The sequence below is a fragment of the Tachypleus tridentatus genome, chromosome 9 (assembly GCF_004210375.1).
Source record: "Tachypleus tridentatus isolate NWPU-2018 chromosome 9, ASM421037v1, whole genome shotgun sequence".
Classification (NCBI taxonomy): Eukaryota; Metazoa; Arthropoda; class Merostomata; order Xiphosura; family Limulidae; genus Tachypleus; species Tachypleus tridentatus.
The window spans coordinates 95,058,143-95,080,099 of record NC_134833.1 but is presented as its reverse complement, the minus strand read 5'-3'; the positions used below and the strand labels follow the sequence as shown (position 1 = coordinate 95,080,099).

The 21,957-nt window shown below is 32.7% G+C and overlaps 1 protein-coding gene across 4 annotated transcripts in view; it reads left to right on the top strand.

Annotated features, from left to right (window-relative positions):
- The window catches only part of LOC143225799 (serine/threonine-protein kinase tricornered-like), a 65,465-nt gene that overhangs the window by 25,881 nt on the left and 17,627 nt on the right, over positions 1 to 21,957 (top strand). For 3 of the 4 annotated variants that reach the window (XM_076455824.1, XM_076455826.1, XM_076455823.1), the window contains exons 2-9: positions 3,375 to 3,520; positions 12,130 to 12,181; positions 12,649 to 12,855; positions 13,826 to 13,949; positions 14,404 to 14,558; positions 15,327 to 15,429; positions 20,449 to 20,510; positions 21,012 to 21,129. In XM_076455824.1, coding sequence (XP_076311939.1) covers positions 3,375 to 3,520; positions 12,130 to 12,181; positions 12,649 to 12,855; positions 13,826 to 13,949; positions 14,404 to 14,558; positions 15,327 to 15,429; positions 20,449 to 20,510; positions 21,012 to 21,129 — 967 coding nt within the window. Of the gene's footprint in view, positions 1 to 3,374; positions 3,521 to 3,855; positions 4,008 to 12,129; positions 12,182 to 12,648; positions 12,856 to 13,825; positions 13,950 to 14,403; positions 14,559 to 15,326; positions 15,430 to 20,448; positions 20,511 to 21,011; positions 21,130 to 21,957 lie in introns of those variants that run through there. The other variant, XM_076455825.1, reaches the window with a different exon arrangement.

Sequence of the window (21,957 nt, the reverse complement as noted above, 5' to 3'; positions counted from 1 at the left end):
GTGTTGCGATCACAAAGTTTAGTGTTCATTGTAAGCAATTATTCTGCAGTGAGTGTGTGCATATCTCTTTCTGTGTCATAGAGGCTGTGTCACTGTTTTCACGGCCCGGCATGTCCAGGTGGATTAAGGCGTTCGACTCGTAATCTGAGGGTCGCGGGTTTGAATCCCGGTCGCACCAAACACGCACGTCCTTTTAGCCGTGGGGGCGTTATAATGTTACGGTCAATCGCACTATTCGTTGGTAAAAGAGTAGCCCAAGAGTTGGCGGTGGGTGGTCATGAGTAGTTGCCTTCCCTCCCGTCTTACACTGCTAAATTAGGGACGGTTAGCACAGATAGCCTTCGAGTAGTTTTGTGCGAAATTCAGAAAACAAAGAAACAAACAAACACTGTTTTCATGTTAATTTTGCTGAACTCTAAAGAAGCAAATTGTTCACGTGCTTGGTAACACACTCGGCTTGTTACGAGAGTAATGTGAGGATCATGTCAAATAATAAAATGGAGATCGAGTTGAACAAGTTCTTTTAATGCTATCCTGAAACTAAACATTCCCTGTTAAGGCTAGTAAGAAGAGTTGAATCACCTGTGTGGTCGTATAAAGTGTTTCACGAAGGGTGAGAAGCGTGACAAGGGCGTCATTTACGTGTAAGCTTTGAAAATACTATCAATGGTATAAGCAGAACTTTTCAACATAAAAGGTTTAAACTAAACTTAATGTCCCCAACTCCTGTTGGTTTAGGTTTTCTTACTGGCAATAAAATGGGCTGGATGGTCTGAAATTATCAATCGGGCGAGCCGATATGAACAACAAGAATGCCAGTGTTACGTTTTAAACAAAACATAGTGTCATTGATCCTTGCATGGCGGGTGTTCCTTTATAATTATTTGTTGATCTTCTGCAGTGATGATCCATAGTGTTCAGCATTCTATGCTGTCATTATTATTATTATTTTGGCGATCCACATTATTTCTATATTCTGCAACATTTTTGCAAGTGTTCTTTTGTGATGATCCATCATTAAACTCTTCTAATTCTTGTAAATCCATAACAGACTAGATTAAAAACGTAATGCCTAAATAATGTAACAGAAGAAATACCAATGTCTTATGACAAGTACAACGGCAGTAATTGTGCGCTGGCTTGTAAAAATGTACACACTATAATTTCTTTGTAAGAATTCTTTTGTGATAATCCGTCGTACTACTGGATAGATGTTCATTGTGTAAATATGATCTCATTATTGTTACAAGACAAACAGTGGATTAGATACGTGTTAAATAAGTTGTCCTACGAGGTGTTTGAAGGCAACTATCCATCTACAATTACTCTTTAATAACTGAACCATCTACACTTATGAATGAGGTACCATTATAAAGGTATTTCAAAGTATGCTAGGAAAAGTAAAATTAAAACATTATCCTATTCGGTTACAATATCGATTTCAAGCTACTGTGTTACAGAATGAATATAGTCTCTCTCTCTCTCTCTATATATATATATATATATACTATATCCACGATTTATGCATTAGGTAATATTTTCCTGTAACATGGTAAATTTTGTAGACTGTAAAACCGAGGTTCCCTGGTTCGCGTCCTTTTACTACAGAAAAACAGTATTATTTAGGACTATGGGTACGTTTATAAGAATTACAGTGAAGTCATACTGTTTGGTCTGATAAAAGAAGTTCACGAGTTACAGGTGGATGTTGTTCACTAATTACCTTCCTTCTTGTCTGTCATTTCAAAATTAGAAACAGCTATCGCAGACAGTCCTTGTGTAGTTTTGCGCGAAATCCACCAATCAAGATATAATGTTGGCCGTATACATCTGTATGATATTGGGTTAATGGGAGAATTAATTTAATTATCCTCAGTTTTATCATACATTTCTAAAGCTAACGCTCATATTCTAAAAAGTGTGATTAATTTCTGGCCCATCGTTTTAACTTGTACCTTCCAGTAATGTTTTGAATGCAGTCAACAAGTTTCTTCCGTTAAAGTTTTTAACGCTTTCTAACTTAAATCAGTGAGCGGGACGAGTTGTCACTTTTTTCCTAAGGAAAACGTTTTGCCCAATGTAATTCTTTGGAGGAAGCTAGCCCTAAAAACACATTTATTCACGTACTCAGTATAATTTATTGGTCGCCAGTATTCAAGTGGTTGTTTTAACGTACAGTAGAAAATAATAATTTCCTTTGAGAGAAGAGTAGGTTACTTAGAGAGAAATTCAAAATCATTGTAGTTGATTAAAGTACAATGAAGGTTCAGATTGATTTTGAGTATATATATATACTAGTGCTAAAATAAAATGGCAACCTGTGTTCTAGACTTAGAAAACCTGAAAGAACAATATACATGGACATTGCCCTGAAAAGGACCCGAGTTATGCTCATCACTCTGGCATTCATGTATTTACTTTAAATATACTAACAAGTTCACTTTAACAATGAAAAGGAAGGAGAAAGAGGTCTAGTGTACCTGACCCTCCTGGATATACATATTTATATACCCCAATAACAAGAGAGAGAGAGAGAGTTGATTAAATATATTTATCATACATTTCTAATTATAAATGCTGAGATGAAGCTTAAATACATTGGAACTAAATATCAAGCAAGAAAAATAACAACAAAAATAAAAACTAGTATACGTTTTATCAAAAACAACCACAAGAATGCAGTTAACGCAGGTTACCGAGAGCATGAATAAGCAATACTGTTCGGTCAGGTTAAGTCGAGGAGCTTCAGACAAAACATTTACGTCAGGATCAAGACAGAATTTGACATGTTTAACTAAGTTACTAGTAGAAAAATAGTTTCAAAACATTAATAAAGTAATACTTAATATGCTGCGTTTTAGTCACAGTTCTTTGGATTTAATCAATGGTCGTTTATTTGCATATTTTGAATACCATTTAATTGTTTTAACAATTATTAATAATAGTCGCAAATAAACAAACTGTAAAGGGTGTAAACCTGTGTACTATATTATTTTACCGATATGTAGTAAATTTTTGAAAACAAAAAGTGTCCTGTTTCAGTAGGTCACGCCAGGTTTCAGTATTACCTCTAAAGACTACAAAGTTAGTTTTCTCAAACGATGTCATAGCGCGTCCTTGGTCTCCTTTCACAAGATCTTTTGAGGATTGTCTTCACTTGTAACTTCAAGCTGGATCGTGACCCGTTTGTACTTGGCATAAACACGCTGACCATTATGAAATACTTCTTTATCAAGTTATGTAATTGTTATCATAAATTGAATTGAAAGTAATATCTGAGCAAAATGAAGATATATATATGCATTTCTTCTCTGAAAAAACTGTAGTAGTATTTCTAAAATGTCTATAGAAGTTGATATGATTTCTTCTTGCAGAAAAATTATCGCGCTGAGATGGCAGCCACTGATAGTGGACAAATAAGATTTAGTGGTCACACGTTGGATAAGGTGAACAAGGCGAAGTTGCACCTTGAGAATTATTATTCTAACTTCTTGTCACAACAAATGGAAAGGAGAAACAGGTAAGACAAGTTTAGCTTCACTTGTTTAGTGAACTTTTTTGTTCTTAGCTTGAATTGTTTAAGATACTGAAGTAGAATATTGGGAATACACGCACACTGGAGTAACGATTGAAAATCTGGATATGAAAAGAGTGAAAAAAAAGATAAATATTTGTGTTTTATGCTGTTAAGTTTCTTGTTTTATTGTAAAGTTTGGGTGTTTACGGAAATTCCCTTCGTTCGGGTTTCCCTTCTCATGATAATATCCAATATGTTAACGTGGTATTCTTTTTGTTTAAACTTTTCTTGTATTTTCTTCAACCCTTTATTTGTAGTGTGGAAAACTTGGCAAGAGAGTGGCTATAGTGAAACGTATTAATTGGTGTGGTAATATATTTAATATTGAACATATTAATTAGTGTAAGCTGGTTTATCAAGACTAGGTTGTTGAGACACATTCTGCCTTTGATAAGAAAATGACAAGTACCAGTACCTGTCAGTATAACTGGTAAGTGTACATTTTTAAAAAGAAAATGTGAAGGGGCTAGCATTCTCCGAGTTTAGTTAAAGGAAATCAACGAATATCTAAACTGTTGGTTTCCCAATGTGTGCGTGTCTTTGTGTGTGCTTCATTTTCAGAGATATTGATATGTATCAGGTAGAACTGTATATGTATGTAAGAAAAATTTTCGTTCGCAGATTTTAAAGAAAGGGTTCGTGGCTACTTTTTTACATTTTACAAACTTTGCGCAAGCAGTGATCATTAGAAATGATTGTTTCAGACTATGTAACAAGAAACAGAAATGTAATAGCAGCTTTTTTCAGTACATTTTTATTGTACAAGATGTTACTGCCGGCATGCAATAGTTTTAAGTTCTTGGAACTACTAAAGAAATAAGAACCTTATGATTGATTCTCTTTGTACTTAGTTCTGTTCTAGTGCTAACTGGAAAAACGTGCTATGAAGACCCTCCTTACAACGTTTCGTAATCATCCGACTCTCCCTTTATGGGTACAAGGCGGGGTATCCTGGTATTTTGATGACTTTTATGCTACATACATAAACTCAATACATTAATGTAACTAATATGGCAGTGAAGTATTATTCTGAATTTTCCACTTCATCATTGAAACAAGTTTCATTATTAGTGTATACGTTCTTTTGTTTTGTTATTTCGTGAATTGGCACTATTTCTGAACTTCCTCTTTTGTTTTCTTACGGATATCCCCTTTATTGTTTCATGTCTTTCAATCCATTTCAATTATAAATGATGACTCCTCCGTTTCGGTTAGTTGTTACGGTGTACGATATGTAAAAGTTTATAGTGCATGCCTAAGGACTAATCGAAAACTGAAAGAGTAGTGTAATGTTGAATTTTCTGGGATGATATAAAAATACGGAATAAATATTTTTGATATGACAGCTTGTATTATAGAAAAAAAAACTTCAACATTTTCATCTTGAAGGAATAGTAAAATTTCTGTGTAAAAAAAACTAAATAATATTCCGTTTCCCCTACCAAAACCTCTTTCAATAGTTCCCTTAGCAAAGGTTAGACTAGACTAATGAGAACTAACACAGCTCGAAACTTAATCTATCCAGTAGTCACAGTTAGGGATTTGTTATTTCTTATAAGCAGATAGTTTTCATATTACAAAGTCAAAATAATTGCTCTGGTGTATACATTATATATATTTTTATTAGTTTTCTATCCAGTTGTGTGAAGTTAATATTAGGGTTCGTTCTCAACATTACTCTTGCAAATGTTTGGTTTGATTTTTGTTGTTGTTGTTTAAAATAGTGCAAAACGAGATAAGAACGTTTATGTGAGAATTTAAGTTATAAATTTTACCTTGATTACTTGTAATCGAAGGTTATTCGGTCTTGGGTTTGCTCGTCTACTGGGCCATGCGAGTTTCTGACGTTGTTCGGTGTGTAGAATTAATTGTAATTAAACTAGAATAACCAGAAGCGTATTTTAACTTGTTTCGAATATAGTGTTTTTAGACATGCAAACATGCAATCCAATTAAACTAAACTAAGAGTGACACACTCGAATATTATTATCGAAAAAAAACTACCTTTTTACAAGAACAAGTAGAAGAAACTAATTCATGTGTTTTATGCGCTTTTAAGGTAGCTGATTAGTATAAATACAAAAACAAACTAGTATTTGAGATTTTAACTGGTACCACGGTATCCACGTAAACCAAATGATGTAGACGAAACTGTGATAAAGTCCAGTGTAAATCAATTTATGAAATGGATAACTTTTAGATAAGAGAAACAATAAATGTAGTAAAAAAAAACAATAAAAACTCAGCTATTAGTATATCATTAATTACAATAAGGATTGAAGATTTTAGTAATATTTCTTAATCTTTCAGATTTTTAATATAAGAAATCAGTTTAAAGTACTTTTCTCAGCCAGTGACTTGAAAAGGGCTGATTTCAGCGGTGTTAACTGTCATGGAGCGTTACCGTAGATAGTATCAGCATGCTGAGGTTTATAGTCTAGTGTTACTTGGAATGGATCAGCTCTCGCTATATTCTCAAAAAAAGCTTGAATGGTATAATTCACAATTGGGTTCTTCTGCTCCATTAGCTTCCTGATGGTTTGGTGACCTTTTCTTGGACTCAGGCAATGATTATAAAAACTTGACTGTGTTTAACGAGTATTTTTTTATATTACAAATAAATAAATATCACGGAGAAACTCGAGTTATGATAGAAGAAATAGATATATAAACACCACGTGTAAGTAGAGATGGCTAAAGAGATATGCTTTGCAATAAAAAATGTTATTCATTTACGTAATGTGGTAAAAATTAGATTTGTACAAAAATTCATCAACTACACAGATTTGAGTGCATTATGATGAAGCGATGTTTTTAAGTTTCAACACTTCAGTACAGGGCATATTATCCTGGCAAGTTAGTGGTATGTTTACTGACCTATAATGCCAAAGTCTGGTATTCAGTCGCCTGTAGTAGTCAGAGTGCAGATAGTCCATAATGTAGCTTTGCGCTAGAAAACAACAGCAGAGATCCAGATCACCATGAAGGAAGTTGTTTAATTTGACGATTACACATCTTGACAACAGCCCTACAGCATAATTTCCATTATAAAAGACTCTGTCATAAAGTTTTTTGTCCAAAACACATTCTTCCTCTCTGATGCACTCCATAATAAATCTAGTAGAGAAGGGTAACAGTTTTAACAGTTCCATTACACATAAGTCTATAGGCTCTGCATCTAGCATTGAGTAGTATGCCTTTGTATACAATAGCATGTAGGCCTGGCATGTCCAAGTGTGTTAAGGCGTTCGACTCATAATCTGAGGGTGGGTTGCGGGTGCAAATTCCGGTTGCACCAAACATGCTCGGCCTCCCAGCCATGGGGGCATTATAATGTTACGGTCAATCCCACTATTTGCTGGTAAAAGAGTAGCCCAAGAGTTGGCAGTGGGTGGTGATGACTAGTTGCCTTCCCTCTAGTCTTACACTGCTAAATTAGGGATGGCTAGTGCAGATAACCCTCGAGTAGCTTTGCGCGAAATTCAAAAAGAAAAAAACAAAACAATAGCATGCTTGAAGTATGTGGATTGTTAAATGGAAGGTCTGGCTGAAAGCCTTAACTTGATGGACTTGTATCCCTGTTGGACTGGTTTTCATTTAGAGATCCTTCTTGCTTATCTTGTATGTTGTTCTCTGTAACACATAGGTGGTATTTGTCACTGACCTTTGTGTTAATGGATTTTCACCTTTTATGTGACATTGCACTTTTGCTTACCATTATAGGTAGAACTTGTTCTGAGTCTTTTTTGGATATCCCAAGTTGTTCCATATTTCCTTTGTTTTCCCTGTTTAGCACAAGGGAAATCCCAGGTCTGAACACAATCCTATGATTTTAGTGCATGTTGTAATGAAAAAGTATATTACATACTCTTCCCCAAAGTGATAAATTTTATAGTGTAAGAGCCCTGCTACAATTTGTTAGACATATAACATCACCAGTAGATTAAAGCTCTCATAAAACCTATCTTCTACTTTTGTGAATTCATTCTAACTAAAGAAGAGAAAACATTCAACTTACTTTAAATTAAGGAGCAAGAAAAAACAACAACTGGGTACAATATAAACAATACTTTTTGTCTCCTTCAACTTCAGTTTTAGCAACAATAGCCTACATGTGTACACAGTATTAAGTGGATCACAAACAGCTAGACCATTTCCTGATATTGAGAATTTGGTTAAGAAAAACATTTAATTTTAGATGTAGACCAAACAGCTTATGTTCAAATAAAAATTTTTAATTTTTGAAGTGTCAGAACTCATCTCTAATTTCACATAGTGAATCTGAGTTTTGGTTTATTCTTGCAAGACTGCATTCTTGTACATTATGCCAAACAATGTAAATGTAGTTTTGATACACACCATTCCATATAATTCTATGGTAGATGTGGCTGTCACATGACTTGATGGTTTGCATATTTAAAAGCATTTTAACATAATGTATTCAATTTGATTTATGTCTGTTAATTATATTTTTCATATTTGTAGAAAACAGAATTACCAATGAAGTTATTTTCATTAGTTGTGTATGTTTTTATCTTTTAACACAGATGCATAGTCCATGAATAGAGGCCTTGATTAAGTGCTTTTTTACATAGCTTGAACATTAAGCTAGAGAATAGATGAAGTTCTTAAGACTTTTCTAGTTAATACTGATGAGAAAGGAGCAAAAGCTCAAACCATTCGTTTTCCCAAATTTAATTTGTTAATCTGTACCAATGCTAAGTACCATAGGTTTAACAATATACATCTTCACTTTAAAGATAGCAGAAATATTAAAGAATATTTAGTGAGTGAATTTCTGCATTGGAAACTTAAACTGAGAGTATAATAATCATGACAGGAATGTAACGTTAGGCAGCATGTAATAGTGTATGCTACTGTCATAAAATAATTCTGTTATGTGAACGTAAAACTATCAGGTTATCCCTTAAGTAATGTCCAATTTTAGGTTCAGAAAAAGAGAAAGGATTTCAAATGCTTTTTGTGTTATTTAATCAGTAATGTACATTCCATTATTATTAATTATTTCCTGCCAACAATTTACAAACTTCTAAATGTCACTTCTATAAAATTCTTGGGATTTGGAAAAAAAGAATATAGAGAGGGTAGTGTTGACATCTTCATGTGTTCCAAGCTCTTTTCCATCAAGATAGTTCTGGAAACACTGGAATAGATGATAATCAGATGGGGTAAGGTCAGGAGAATAAGGAGGATGTGGAAGTTTTTCCCAGTCTAGTTCTTTAATTTTTGCAGATGTGATCCTTATTATATGGGGTCATGCATTATCCTGGTGTAACAAAACTTTATGATTGATCAAAGCAGGCCTTTTTTCTTTCAATGTAACATTTAGCTCTAACTGTTGACAATAGAAGTCTGATGTAATCATTACATTGAGTGGCAGCAACTCAAGAGTGGATCACACCGACAATATCCAACTAAATGCTTAACAAGACTTTGCTAGGGTGGAGATTTATTCTGGGCTGTGATTTAGCCAGTTTACCTGCACTGAACCATTCTCTGTGGCACTTAACGTTTTTATAAATATCAAACTTTCATCTTCAGTCAGAAACCTGTCAATAAAAGGTGGGTTATTTTCACAAGAGTGGAGAAAAGTGAAAATGTCCACTCTCGATCTAAGGTTGGCTTCTGTCAAATCATGGGGGACCCTTTTCCAAGTTTTGACACCTTTCCAAGCTGTTATGGATGATGGTTAATTGTTGAATGGGTTGAATTAAGCTTTCATGCTAGTTCTTCAACTGTTACAGCACAATCTTCATCAAGTGCAACCAGCAGCAAATCATCATTAAACCCAACAGGACGACCTGAACGTGATGCATCTCTTAAGCTGTAGTCCCCTGATCTGAACTTCTGAAACCACTTTGACATTTTCTTTCATTCAGAGATTCTGCACCATAAACACCTTGAATGTTTTGAGTAGTTTCTGCTGCACTGTTGCCATTTTTAAACTCATAAAGCATTATATGCCTAATGTGCTCCTCAGACAAATTTATCTTCATAAGTGTTTATTTGATTAATGGTCTGAAAAAGTGGAGTTGGGTTAGTTTCTTTTATTTGTCTGAATATTGTTGTACGTGTCCTACTACATATTTTAGTAATTAAAGCCTTGTACAAAGACAGAAATGATGATGCACTTTCTGTATTAAATTTTCAGACATTACTTATGGGATGATCTAATATAAGATGTATATACCACATATTAGAAACTATTTATAAAATAGTGTGTTTATTAATGGAAATAACTAATGAAACACATAATAGATTAAAATACAGGAACTATATACAATGAATAATAGAAACTAGGTGGTGAATTTGTCAAAACGTTATCACAGATAATACAGAAAAAAGTGAATAAGCAATACAATCCACTAGTATTTTGTGTGTTAGCCCTTTACTATGAATAGAGCATTTGTTTTCATACTTCTATACACTTTATCAAAGTACAGTTGTGTAATATTATTGTGAATGTTCTGTATTATTCCCCATAATTCAAACAAGTTGTTTCTTTATCTTTTTACAGCAAATCTGTGCAGTCCACCAGTCTCTTTCTATAAAGTCTATAAAGATACTCTTTCACCACATTTGCTGTATGCTTAAGATACTTATGTTGATGAAAGATGAATTCCTCTCATGTTAGATTGTGTTTCTGAGGGAATGGCATGATGAATCACAGTCTGCCTCCACATGTCAGCAATAAAGGCATCATCAATTTTATTAAAATAATTGAAACATTTGGTGGAGATCCAGCCCCAAATCTGTGCTGTTCTGATCCCTTCCCATGTTTTACTGTAAATGTTCTATACTGACTGTGATGCCACTATTCTCTCTGTCATAAAAGTAAATGTTGTTGATTGTTGGCAAACATTAAAACTTGGTTCATCTTATAAGAGCAAACATTTCCAACTTTGCTTATTCACTATTTTGTAGTCTTATGCTCTTTTTGGCCTCAAAAACAGTTTTTTGAGCTGCTGCATGCTCTTCATGCTAATGTGTATCTTACTGCTTACGAGGTAACTTTCACATTTCTTTTTACAGCAAAGTCACTGGCAAGATTTTTATTCAACCATCATCTCATAATAAACAGATCTTGAGGTGCTGTTTTGAAGAGTTTTGATTCCTGTCTTGATTACTTCTTAATGTTACCATTTTGCATACTCCCTTCACTCTTGCATATAGCTCTTAGTGAAACAGTTTTTTTTTCCACAATTTTTATAATGAGATATCCTTGACAAGCTAAAATTTTGATTTCCACACACTTATCATGTGATATTTTTGTCTAGGCAGTCAGGACTAGGTTTATACTTATACTACTGATACAAGTTTTAATAGGCATAATCTGATTGCCCATAATTTTATAGACTTTCTACTAGAAGTTTTTTATTGGTCAGATGAAAACCAATCACAGTGTAAACTACCATATGGTACTGTAATTCAATACAGTTCATTTCCACATGATTAAACCATGGCATTTCTTTAGTGTTTGTCTTTTAGGTCCTACTTTCTACACTGTTTTCAGAATTATTTTTATTACCTTATATAATAATATAACATGTCTTGATGCTGAAAACATTTAGATTCTCTCTCTATCAGGTATGTTTAATATGAAATTATTTTTGTATATAAATGGTCCTTGATTACTTTCAGTTGTTTTAATTTGAAATCAGAGTAATCCTCTTTATAGTATAAGTTATTAGATAATAAATAGTCTACATAAAACTTTCAACTTGTTGAAGAAATCTACCTTTCTGCATAGAGAGTAGAAATTGTAATTTAAAATATGAAAACAGAAATGACAAAACCATTAAAATACTTTTTTTTTGTGATTTAGAACTAATTTTAACTAATGTTGGATACTAAGTTTGTTGAAAAAATTAAAATGGTTGTTTCTTATAATTAACAAAACAACATATTTATTAACAAAATTTTTACTATACTAAGAACATATATTACTAATATTTTTTTGTTTATAAATGAGTATGGGCTTTGAACAATCATGTTATGGCACTTAAGTGTGTGCAAAAGAATTTTGAGAATACCAAACTTCATTAAAAAGTTGAACATGCTGAACTTATACATAGTTGTTGTAAAGTTTTTTATTTTAGTCAAACCACAGTCAAAAGCTTGACTTTCCAAATGACTTTTTTAAATTTTTATTCTATTAAAGTTTCCTGAATGGTAATCATATAATTGTTTAACTTGGTTTCCCTTTTCAAAGCATTTGGATTAACCATTTTTTATTTAATTAGAAAAAAAAACCTTTAGATGCTTTTCAAAAGCATTGTTTTGAAAGCTTTTCAGATGTTTACAAGGTTTTGAATATGTTGGAAGTATTTGTAATATTGTATAACACGTATAAAAAAAATAACGGTATGATTATTTGGTAGAAAGTTGATGTTTCATACTCATGGAAAGCAGGTAATCAGACTAGATCTTTATGAGGTCATCTTCGCAGCATTTCAACATTTGTGCTAAGGTTATTTACAGCTATGTTTTAGTTGTTGATAAAGTTCAAGGAATAGTAATTTATTTTTTAGGCAAGAAAGACTGGAAGAATCAATGAATGAAAATGGACTTACAGAAAAAGAGGTCAGTTAAATAAGATATTCTTTGTATTTCAGTATTCTTGGCAATTATATCTATATATCTTTTATTCTGAAGAAATCTAGAAAGTGTTAAATTTTTTTTCTTCCTTTTGCTTGTTACTTTCAGTATACAGTACACTTAAGTAAAATCTAAAACTATCTTTACTTTTTTTTTGCATGGTTTAATGAATGTTTTATGAAAGTGTGTCAAGAAAATCTACAACCAAGTTTTACAATTACTATTTGTAATATATTAAGTAATTACTAAAACTGGTTATTTTTTATATTTTAAACTAGATACAACAATTTTAAACAAGAAATAACTTCTTGTTGTTTTTTACAAATACTGACAAATTTTATATTTTTCTTAATGGTAATTTATAAAAATTTGCAGAACCACATTCATAGAATGATTAGTGTGGTGTCATTGAATTATATAATCTATTTATTTCTACATTGTTTTTGTTTCAGAAAAATGAAAAGAGAATACAACATGCTATAAAGGAGTCAGAATTTCTTCGTCTGAAGAGATCTAGACTTGGAGTTGAAGATTTTGAGCCTCTGAAGGTGATTGGTCGTGGTGCTTTTGGAGAGGTACGTCTTGTACAAAAGAAAGATACAGGTCATGTTTATGCAATGAAGATTTTGCGGAAACAAGATATGTTGGAGAAAGAACAGGTAAGTTTGAAATACAGCTTGTCATTAAACGCCATTTAAATAACAAACCCCCCTATTTTAAAAAAAAATCAGTTAATGTGTTAAGATTATTTTTAGCTACATTAACTTTGATCTTTTCCTTTTTTGTGATTATTGGTAACTTCTCATTTTTTGGTGTATCAGAAAATGGTCATGATTTCTTAAATCTCTTTATTCCAAAGATCCTGTTTGGTTTTTCAACTGGTTCTAACAGTCATGCCTTTGTATTATTTTTGTTTGATAAATATAATATAAAATACCTTAACATCATATTATTTTTAAAAAATTATTCTGGGATCTACTGAGTACTTTTTAGTTAAGATTAATATGTACGTTATTATGTCAGCCAAACTTCCCTGTGTACACCAAATAAAGTTCCATACAAGTCAGTGTTCATATGAAGCTCCATTTGGTTTTTACCTTTCATTCCCCGAGTTAAACTAATAACCACTGAAACTGAAAAACTTGATTGGTCATGAAGTGATTTCTTATTAAAATTTGATACATTTTTTAACAGTCTTTTCTTTGGATAATATTTTTTAAGTCATAGAAACTTGTGCTCTTTGTGTTACATGCACATATAATCTATTTCAAGTACTATTTCTTAAAACACATTGTTATATCATATTTAACAGCAAATTTATGTGTGAGGAAGTCATCATTCGAGTATGTAAAAATTTTGTTAAAAGTATATCTGCTTGAAAGATTTGTCAAGTTTAATGTGAAAACAAAACAAGACACTACCTTCAAAAATTCTGTAAAAAAAAAATTAAAGCTTATAGAAATTAAATCTGAATATTGTGTCTGCATTTAAACATTATTATTTATCCACTTCATAATTAAACTAATAATTTTTCTGGAAAATTTAGTTTGCTAAAGCTATAATTTTTATTTCCAATGAAATTTTTTATCCTACAGAATAAAATTATGTTAATTGTATTTTGTTTGTTAGGTAGCTCATATACGAGCTGAACGTGACATTTTGGTACAAGCAGACTATCAATGGGTTGTGAAGATGTATTACAGCTTTCAAGATATGTATAATCTCTATCTCATAATGGAGTTTTTGCCTGGAGGTACTTTTTATTACAGTTACTTTGCATTTAAATGTCTATTGCTATTAGTAAATTAAAAAATAAATTTTAGTGTGAGTATCAAGTCATTTAATTTCTCTTCAGATTTGTTTCTTATCTAAAACTTGTTTAGAAAATTAGTAGTGTGTATATGAAATTGGTAAGGCTATTTTCATTACTGAAAAGATTATAGCAAATGCTGTTGTGATGTACCGATTATTATAGGACAACTGTCTGTATAAAGGAATTCTTTTGCAGTATGATTTGGCATAATTATAGATATGCGTTTTTATAAAATACAACTTATTAAGAATATTTAACTTTGTTTTATTGATTATTTGTGAACAGTTGCAAGGTTTTTATTTGTTTATCATTCAGATAAGTTACCCTCAATGTTGTGTTTGATAAAATAATCAAAATATTAGTGTCACTTTTGAAGTATCTGTTTTACTTTCAGGGGACATGATGACCTTACTGATGAAAAGAGACACATTATCAGAAGAATGTACTCAATTTTATGTAGCAGAAACTGCAATAGCAATCGATTACATCCATAAATTAGGGTTTATTCATAGAGACATTAAGCCAGACAACTTATTACTAGATGCTAAGGTATGATTTATGTATTTGAATGAAAATGGCAAAACAACAACAAAGTATACTCAAGTACCTGTTTTAGAATTAATTTTACAACATGATTGATTATAGCACTTAGATGTTTATTTAGTTGTTTTTTACTTTGAAAGTATAATTAAACTTTTCAAAAATAAATTTTTAGTGTTCATTACATTTCTTGTTGAACATAAATCTGTGTGTGTATATATATATATTGTACATTTTCAGTTTAATAACAATTGGTACTATGATGTAAATTTAATTTCTTTAACCAAGTTATGAGTGATAATTAATAGGCCTACTTATTTATATGCTCTCATGAAAATGATTGCCAAATTTTGGGTCTGCTTTTGGGGAATCTTCATTAAAGTATTTTGGTGAAATATCTAGGTTCCCTAAGGTGTTGGGTAAAATGGTTTACCTATGTGCAAACTTTCAGACTAGGATGATTTGTTTGTGAGCCTACTAATATAGGAGAAGGGGTTTGAGGGAAATCCTCAGGTTCCTCAAAGGGTAGAGTGAAAATGTTAACTTTGTACAAACCTCAGGGCCAAGATGATTTGTTTGTTACTATTTAGAAGTAGGCATGACCACCACTTTAGGAAGATTTATGTGATACATACATACACTAAATTTTATTATATAGATGTTAATGTGGTCTAATGTTTACGACTAATAAGTAATTATTAAAAGGTATTTTATATAGTAATAAGGAGACTTACAAAAGTATAGATTATTGATAGATTTGTATTTTGGTTGTTTCAGGGTCACATCAAGTTGTCAGACTTTGGGCTATGCACAGGTTTAAAGAAATCTCACAGAACTGAGTTTTATAGAAATCTCTCTGAAACAACATCTATAAATTTCAGTAAGTATCTGGGATATTTATTTTTATCTATTCACTGGTTAATCACATGTTAACCTTACTAACATACTGGTTTTTTTTTTGGTTTTTTTTTTAATGGTGCTGATTGACTAAAATTACATTTTCAGTGTTTGAGTAGGTAGAACCACTTGAAGTAGAAAAAGTTGAGATTTTTGTGTAGAAGGAAGATTACAGAAATTTAGTAATTACAAAAAAAATATACACTTATACACATACATTTGGTATAAAAAAGAAAGCTAAGCTATGTCTTAGAACTCATGATCTGCTTTAGCAGAATTTTAGTTTTAATTATAATTTTTTAAAGCAAACCCTGCTTTTAATATTTATCCTTTGGTGATTCTGATAGTCCTAAGCCCAATTTTTTGCCCTTGTCTTACCTTCACAGCTATTTAACAGTACTTGTTTACCACATACACTGCTGGCCAAAATCTTAAAGCCAATGAACATGAAGAAAACATATGCATTTTGCGTTTTTAGACCCAACCACTTATTTGAGTAGAGCTTCGAAAGATGAAAATAAAAAACGGGAAAATAATAAAAAAACCTTTTTAGCATTTAATAGGGAAAATGTGAACGTTATGAAATTAGCCTAAATACTAGTTGGTCAAAAGTTTAAGACTATACTGAAACAAAGCATTAATCGCTAAACACGTAATGAAATTTAGTCATTTGTGTTCAAGTATTAGTGTTATCAATATCTCCCACTGACATCTCCTGTGACATTGGGTAAAAGCATGGCAAAGGCTAAAAGGTTGACAAAGTTTTTTGAAGTTATAGATACTTCAATGAGAGTATAAAGTAGTGTAGTGTCTGTCAGCGAGTTAGTAGACTAAAATGACGTCACATGAGGGACAGCAAACGTTGCAATTTGCATTGTCGTGACATCAATAAACATTGCATATGCCATAAATATGCTCTGCAGGCAACAACATAGCATGACATATGAACTTCATAAGCAAGAAATAAAAATATTTAGGCTAATTTCATAGTGTTCACATTTTCCCTATTAAATAATAAAAAAGTTTATTTTTATTTTCCCTTTTCTTATTTTCATCTTTCGAAGCTCTACTCAAATAAGTGGTTGAGTTTAACAATGCAAAATGCATATTTTTTCTTTTTGTTCATTGGCCTTAAGATTTTGGCCAGCAGTGTACCTCCTCTCTGAGGCAATCTTCCAAGATCCTGAGAGTTTTCTGGAGGTATGAAGAATTTATGAGACAACTATTAACTTTTCTTGTTGGCTGATTGTTTTTCTTGAAAAGAGCCTTGACTATTCTTTTTTTCTGCTTGCTATCCTAATCCTTCTCAGTCCTTATCTTTTCCTTCCATTTGTCATTTTATTTGATGCCAAGTGTGACTGTTTTTGTGGTTCTGGTCCAGTAGGGGCTCATTTATCCCAGTTTATTTATCTATGGCAATACATCACCAGAAATCTATTACTTTTGATGATTTTATCCAAGAGACTTGTCATCAATTTACTCTTCTGTCCTCCATTGTCTCAGATACTCAAATTTTTCTTGTGCCTTGAGATCCTACCACTTCTCAGTGTCTGTCCAAGGCAGTACAGAATCTTCTCTTTCAGAATGCTATTAAACAAGTGGTTCACTCTTTTCTGAGGTTTTATTTCTGGCTGTTTTTGTCTCCAAGAGAACAAGAGACTGGTCACCTGTGAGCAATCTGTCCTACCTCAGATGCTTTTTGATGCTTCCTCATTTGATTATGGAGTCATTTCTTACTCTCAGGTTGGTTTATTTTTCAAGTTTATGAATGACCAAGATCATTGTCTTGAATATTTGTTTCCATGTTGCAGCAGTCGAGATTCTATATTTTGTTTATTCATCACGTGGTGCTTCATCAATTTTGGGCTTGCTACAGCACCTTATTTCTTTTGTTAGGTGGTCAAGGTTTTTGTCATATTTATGCGTATATAATGGTTGAAATGCAACCCTCAAGTGGACTACTGGTTTCTGTTGGTTCATTCCAAACTGAAGTCCACCTGACACACTCATCTGCTTCTTTACAAGGTGGTTTGGGCCAGTTGGTTGATCAAGTTTGAGAAGTCCAATCTTGTTCCTACCCAATACCTTATCCATTTAGATGTTTTGTTCAACACTCATCTCAGTCAGGCCTAACTTTCTCCTTTTTGGCTCCATTCAATAGAGTTAGCAGTCATCAATACTCTTAATACTTGCAAGGTTCTATCTGTTTTGGGAATGTGGTTTTCTACAGTGCGGTTATCCCCATTGGTCATGATCATGCGTTATTCCTTCAATGGACTCTTCGTAACCAATGGGATCTTACATGGGGTCCCTTAGATATTCCTATTGCCCTTCCTCCTTCCCTTGTAGAAAAGGTGCTTTGCTGGTTGGACAAGGCTCACACTTTGGCAGAGCATTCTCATACTTGTCCTGTTTTACATATTTCCATGGATGCTTCACCCTATGGCTAGGGGACATGGGTCAAGTAGTAAGTCACCATAGGTCTATGATCTGTAACCATATCAATATCCTGAAAGTACTTGCTGTCAACAGAGCTTTGAATCTTTTATTCTTTTTGCCCACAGTTGTCTGGTTATGATCCATACAGACAATTTTACAGTGGTGGCATATTTCAATAAGCAGAAAGGCACCTGTTATTGTACATTGAGTCTTTAATTTTAGCCCACATGTACAGTATTTATATATTCATCTGGTTCTGAGTGGTTTCTGTATCTTCTGATTTTCCAGTGGGTATGCACAATGGTAGGTACTCCACACCTAGATGCATATAGTTCTATCCTCAGTACCAAGTTACCTCAGTTTTAGTATTTGATGTCACATCCAGTTGCTCTAGCTGTAAATGTGTTCAGTCAGGATTGGATAGACAAATTTCTTTAGGTTTAGCTTCGTATCCACTCTACACTATGTCAAATCCTTCTGAGTATCCCTTACTGGCTCTTCCAGCCATAGTTTATGTAGCTGTTCCAAATCCAATCTGCTTCATTGTTACTTCTTCCCAGAACTCCATCCTTTTTACAGGAGCTTCTGTCCCAGTTGTTCATCCTGCCATTCCTACCCTTGATGATAAGATTCAGTTTATCACAGCAAGTAGCTTTATTGTTGACACATTCCATTTATCTTACTTTCATGGAGGTTTATCATCATAAGTGGAATACTTTCTACCATTGGTTTTTGGGTTGTGGGTTCTCTCCAGCTCTCTTATGTTCTTATTATTATGATTTTTCCCGACTTGGTTATTTGATCATGTTCTTTGGTCTTCTCAATTGTGGGTTACTGGGTGTTCTTCCACACTGTTGCCATCCTTCAGACTTTGGTGTGACCATAAGTGGGTAAATTTTGTTTCTTGTATTATATATATTTTCAGGTGCCTTTCCCATGTTTAGACCTGAATATTTTTTTGGGAGTAGGGATGTCTATCCAGGTATACTTCAATCACTTAAATCGCTTAAAATTGTGCTCCAATCTGCACTGTAAGGCCATGTTTACTTCACTTTTATAATTTACATGGCCACTAAATGCACACTACTTTATTATCATATATACTAGAAATAGAGTGTTCTACAATATCACTTGTAGGTTATTTCTTCTGTTGTCTTTGCTTCATAAATATGCTCATTCAAACCATACTGACCTATGAACTCTCGTGCTTCTCATTCTTTCTATTTCTTAGATTGAAAAAAATTGCATTTGGACTGCTTCTCAGTTTAATAATCACCAATTGCACTGTCTCTGGTGTGAATGTTCATCCATATTTTCTACTGCATTTTTTTCCCCCATTTCTTTCAGTGGCATAAGAGGGTCCCTACCACTTTTCAGTTCGAAGTCTTTAGGATGGTGGACCTTGTAGGTATCTTCCTGAATGAAAGATATACAATATAAACAATGACAACTTCATTAAGTTGAAAGTATGATGATGGTGTTATGTTGGTGTAGTTCACAGAAACCCTTCAAAAAGATGTTCCATCTCTAGAGATGGTATGTTGTAGCTTTGGAGTGAGCTATCATAATGATTTGTATCCCTCATCCTAACCTCACATAGATGTACTTACACATGCAGTGTGTTGGCAGAGATGCAATTCACCCCTTTGATTGGGATTCCTCATCCTTCTCTGGCCCCACCCCCATTTTGGATTTAGAGCTGAACCGACAGCCATAAGACCTTACACATACTTGGGGTGGACCTGGCATCTCACTCAATTTACTTCTAGTGCACTGCTCTGGTGTTGTTGGTATAGTTGGTATACTTGTTGATTGCTCCATTTTATCCTTTTGCACTAATCCCCAATGTCTTTTTGCTGAGGATGTTACTGCATTTGAGATTATCTGGTCTGTTTTGTTTGAACATAATATCTATGTATTTCTTTCTGATCAAATGTGCCCTCTTCACCAGTCGGTGGTGGGAAATTTTCCCTCTGTTGATTGAACTTGAGGTGAAGTGGTATGATCCTTTTTCCTACCCCTGCATGGATGTCTTGTGAATTTCATTATATGAAAGATGCAAGGTAGTAGTAACTCACAGTTTCCTATCAATGTGAATAGTTTTGTCACTCTGACCAACTGTTTAAATCCAGGGTTCAATTTCTTGATGAGCAGCGACTTTTTTTAAAAATGATGTATACTATAAATTATTTTAATAATAAAGCTCATCTGTGGCTCAGCAGTAAGTATTAAAAACTTGTGTCATGAAAATTGGTTTTCAGTGCAAGTGGTACACTGATACAGCACAGGTGTAACCCCTTGTGTAGCTTTATGTTTAACGTTAAACAAAAATAATCTAATAACACTTCACTAAGTTCTGAATTCTAAATATATTTCATTTAGTAGAATGGCTATATTTCAACATTATCTTTAAATTCAGTAAAAACTATCCATTCAAAATAGTGAATCACATACGTTTTGAGTACAATAGTTTCACCAAGGTGTTAATAGAGATAAAAAGTTTTGAAACTCACAGTGTTTAATCTTAGGTATCATCTGTATTATTATTGTTTCATTTTATTAGTATCGAATCCGATGGATTCTAGAAGAAAAGCAGAAAGCTGGAAAAGAAATCGGAGACATTTGGTATGTTTGCACTTCCATTTTATTCTCTTTAGGAAGTCTCAGAATTAAATTTTTTTTGCAGATAACAACATATCATTATGTTAAAAGATTCATTCATGAAGATTTTCACATGACTCTCTCAATAGCATAATTTTACTAACTATTGTTTTATTTTAAATAAAGTTTGAAGTGAACTAAGATATAAATTCTATCAACAGTAATTTGAGATTTGATTCCTATTTCACTGATACAAATTTAAATTAATTTTATATTATAAGTACATTTTCATATAATGTTAGTTTACTATGTTGTGTTCTATAGAAATAAGCCTTTTTTATGTAAAGCTAATTATTTGGGGAATTTGTTCAAATGAATGTTACAAAATATTAAGTATTTTTGTGTAAATGTGATGCTTCAATTTCTATGTAATGCATTAATACATTGTATTAACAGACTGATTATTTTACCCCTGTTTTAAAGAATACATTCTAAAATCTAAAATTTTGCATTTCTGTATTCTAGGCTTATTCCACTGTAGGTACACCAGACTATATTGCACCTGAAGTATTTACTAGAGCAGGTTACAACAGTTCCTGTGATTGGTGGTCTCTGGGTGTTATCATGTATGAAATGTTAATAGGTAAATTTGAGATTCATTCTGTCATGTATGTTCTTGTTACAATAATAAATATGAAATAATTTTCACCTAAGAAATGTTAATAGAAAAGTTCAACTTAATGCAACCTTGTGAAATCTTTATACAACAGTAACTGTGACCTGGTCTCAGTGTTATCATCTAAGAAATGTTTTATATGTAAGTTTCAACTTAATATAACCATGTGGGATCTTGTTACAAAATATACTTAATGAGATCTCTTGAGCATTATCAGGTAAGACGTGTTGATATATAAATTTCAACTTAGTATATGATTGTGATGCTTGAATGTTACTGTCTCAGATGTTTTGATAGATAACTTTCAACTTAATATAACCTTGTGAAGTTGGTAAAGTTTCAAGTTAAAAATTGTAAAGTTCTCACGAATTAATTTTATTCCAACGTACACAAAATATTAAACATTAAACTTCATCCATTTTGAACTATATTTAGTGGTTTCTTAGTGAGGTTGAAGTTATAGACTACAGTGGCTTGGAACCCTATGTACTGTAAAAACATTATGCATTATAAATAGTTTATTGAAAGCATATTATCATTTTATTACATGTACAATAGCATAATTAACTGTCATTGTTTCCTTTTTGCTGTTAGAAGTCTTCTGTGATCCTGCACGACTTGAAGGAACTGTTTCTGTTCTTTAATCTTTCTAATAAGTACCACACCCCTTTCAGCATTGTCATTTACAGCATTCAAGCGTTGAACTGTCTGAATTGCCTCCCTGTAGTCCTTTCTAAGCTTCCATGACTCAGAGTCAAAATCCACAAATCCAGATGGAATTTTAAGGCTCCTAAA